Below are 1708 nucleotides of genomic sequence, written 5' to 3' on the forward strand. Positions count from 1 at the left end.
TTTGATCTCATGAGGCTGTTTGCAGGGACGAATCCTGTCCGCGTAATGGCTTCTGGAGCCATTGATGTGAATCATAAAGATGAAACTTATGATGGGAAGGTAAACTTCATTTTTTTCTGGGAAATCATTTTACTTTCTGATATTAGCATTTCAGCAATTCTTGTAGGATAATATTTCGAATAGATTTTTGCATAAAAGAAGGAAAAAGTAAAAATCTACTAGATACCTGTCAATCTGATGAACTGGAAGGCCATTCATTCACTTTTAGAGAAGCCAAATGGTTGATTCAGCCAATTATTTTCTTGCTATCCTCAAATTATCTCAGTTTGTTCACCTTGTATATTTCTATCCCCAATTGCATTTTTATGTCAGAAGTCAAACCTTATCGCGTGGAAAATTGAGCAGGAAATGCTGGTGGATTCTTGAACTCTCTTAAGACATAACGCTAGATTGAGTTTAGACCACTCGCAAGATATGTAATAGGGATTCCTTATAGGCTCTGATAACCAATTATGTAGCTGGGAATTCCGATGAGGGACGATACTTGATAACCTTTGTTCTTCCATATGGCTTATGTTTCCAGGCTCGCATATAAGAAGTCTCTTTTCCTGTTATCTTGTTTTCACATGTTAATGCTCCTGTTTTGCAGGTGCCTGATATAATTGATAATGCTTATGTAATTGTGGAATTCAAAAATGGTTCCCGGGGCATCCTTGACCTCTGTATGTTTGCCGAAGGGAGTAAAAATGAACAAGAAATATCTGTTGTCGGTGACATTGGGAAGGTAAATTTTTCCTCCATGTTAACACCTCCCTTCTTGGCTGGACCACTCAGTTGTGGTATGCTTGGTATTATTCGACGTAAAGGGAAAGAAAGAAGGATAGAAAGAGAGAAACTTAAAATCTTGTTTATTGTAGTGTTGAGTCCTATTCAATGCTGCTTATCAAACCTACATATAGCATGTTTGGTATTCTAGATTGAACAGTCCATGACAAGCTTAATTAAAACAAGAATTATAATCTTGTTTGTTGCACTTTCCTATCCTATCTAATACTGCATACTAAACATGCACTTAGTGCTTATATTTGTGTGACAATATTAGCATTGGTCCAAGCTGTTGCAAAAGCAGCTTCAATCATGGCTACGCTAGCAAATTGGTGCTCAGAATGCTCTTTTGCTTTAGGATGATGATTCTCTACATCGCCTCAAATGATTTACTTATGATTATTGGTCACAGGGTGAGGCATTCGTTCCTGAGAGTATTGTCCGTTGGGGTATTCGAGCTGAAGGAAGGGATGGTGTTAAAACTTTAAAAGCTGAGGATAATCGAATAAAGTAAGAGCTTCTTATTTTTGCACTTTAACCACGCAACACGGTTTGGTCTAATGCCTTCTAAAATCTTGCTAACCTACGAATGTATCTTGCTTATCAGATTCGAGGGACTACATCATGGTTCTAGCTATTTAGAACATCTTCAGTTTTTGTCTACAATCAGAGCAAAGGGGACACGAGCTCCTTCTGTAGATTTGTATGATGGATTGGTTTCTGTAGCAGTTGGAGTTGCAGCACAGCTCTCAATTGCGAAGGGCCGAGTGGTAACCATCGAGGAGGTTATGCGTGAATAATGTCAGCTGTGGCTTCAATTATTCAAGCTACGTACTTATTGCTATTTCTTTTCAATACCAGAAGGCAATGTTATGAAATTTCA

General features: G+C 38.1%; 1 protein-coding gene across 1 annotated transcript; it reads left to right on the forward strand.

Annotated features, from left to right (window-relative positions):
• Positions 1–3: 3 nt before the first annotated feature.
• LOC111381520 lies at positions 4–1702 on the forward strand (the record flags this gene model as incomplete). The annotated part of the gene is made up of 4 exons (XM_023005308.1): positions 4–99; positions 650–784; positions 1238–1335; positions 1433–1702. Coding segments are annotated over 4 exons (522 nt in total), but the record flags the coding sequence as incomplete, so codon positions are not given.
• Positions 1703–1708: the final 6 nt, after the last annotated feature.

Source organism: Olea europaea, unplaced genomic scaffold, assembly GCF_002742605.1.
Source record: "Olea europaea var. sylvestris unplaced genomic scaffold, O_europaea_v1 scaffold23239, whole genome shotgun sequence".
Classification (NCBI taxonomy): Eukaryota; Viridiplantae; Streptophyta; class Magnoliopsida; order Lamiales; family Oleaceae; genus Olea; species Olea europaea.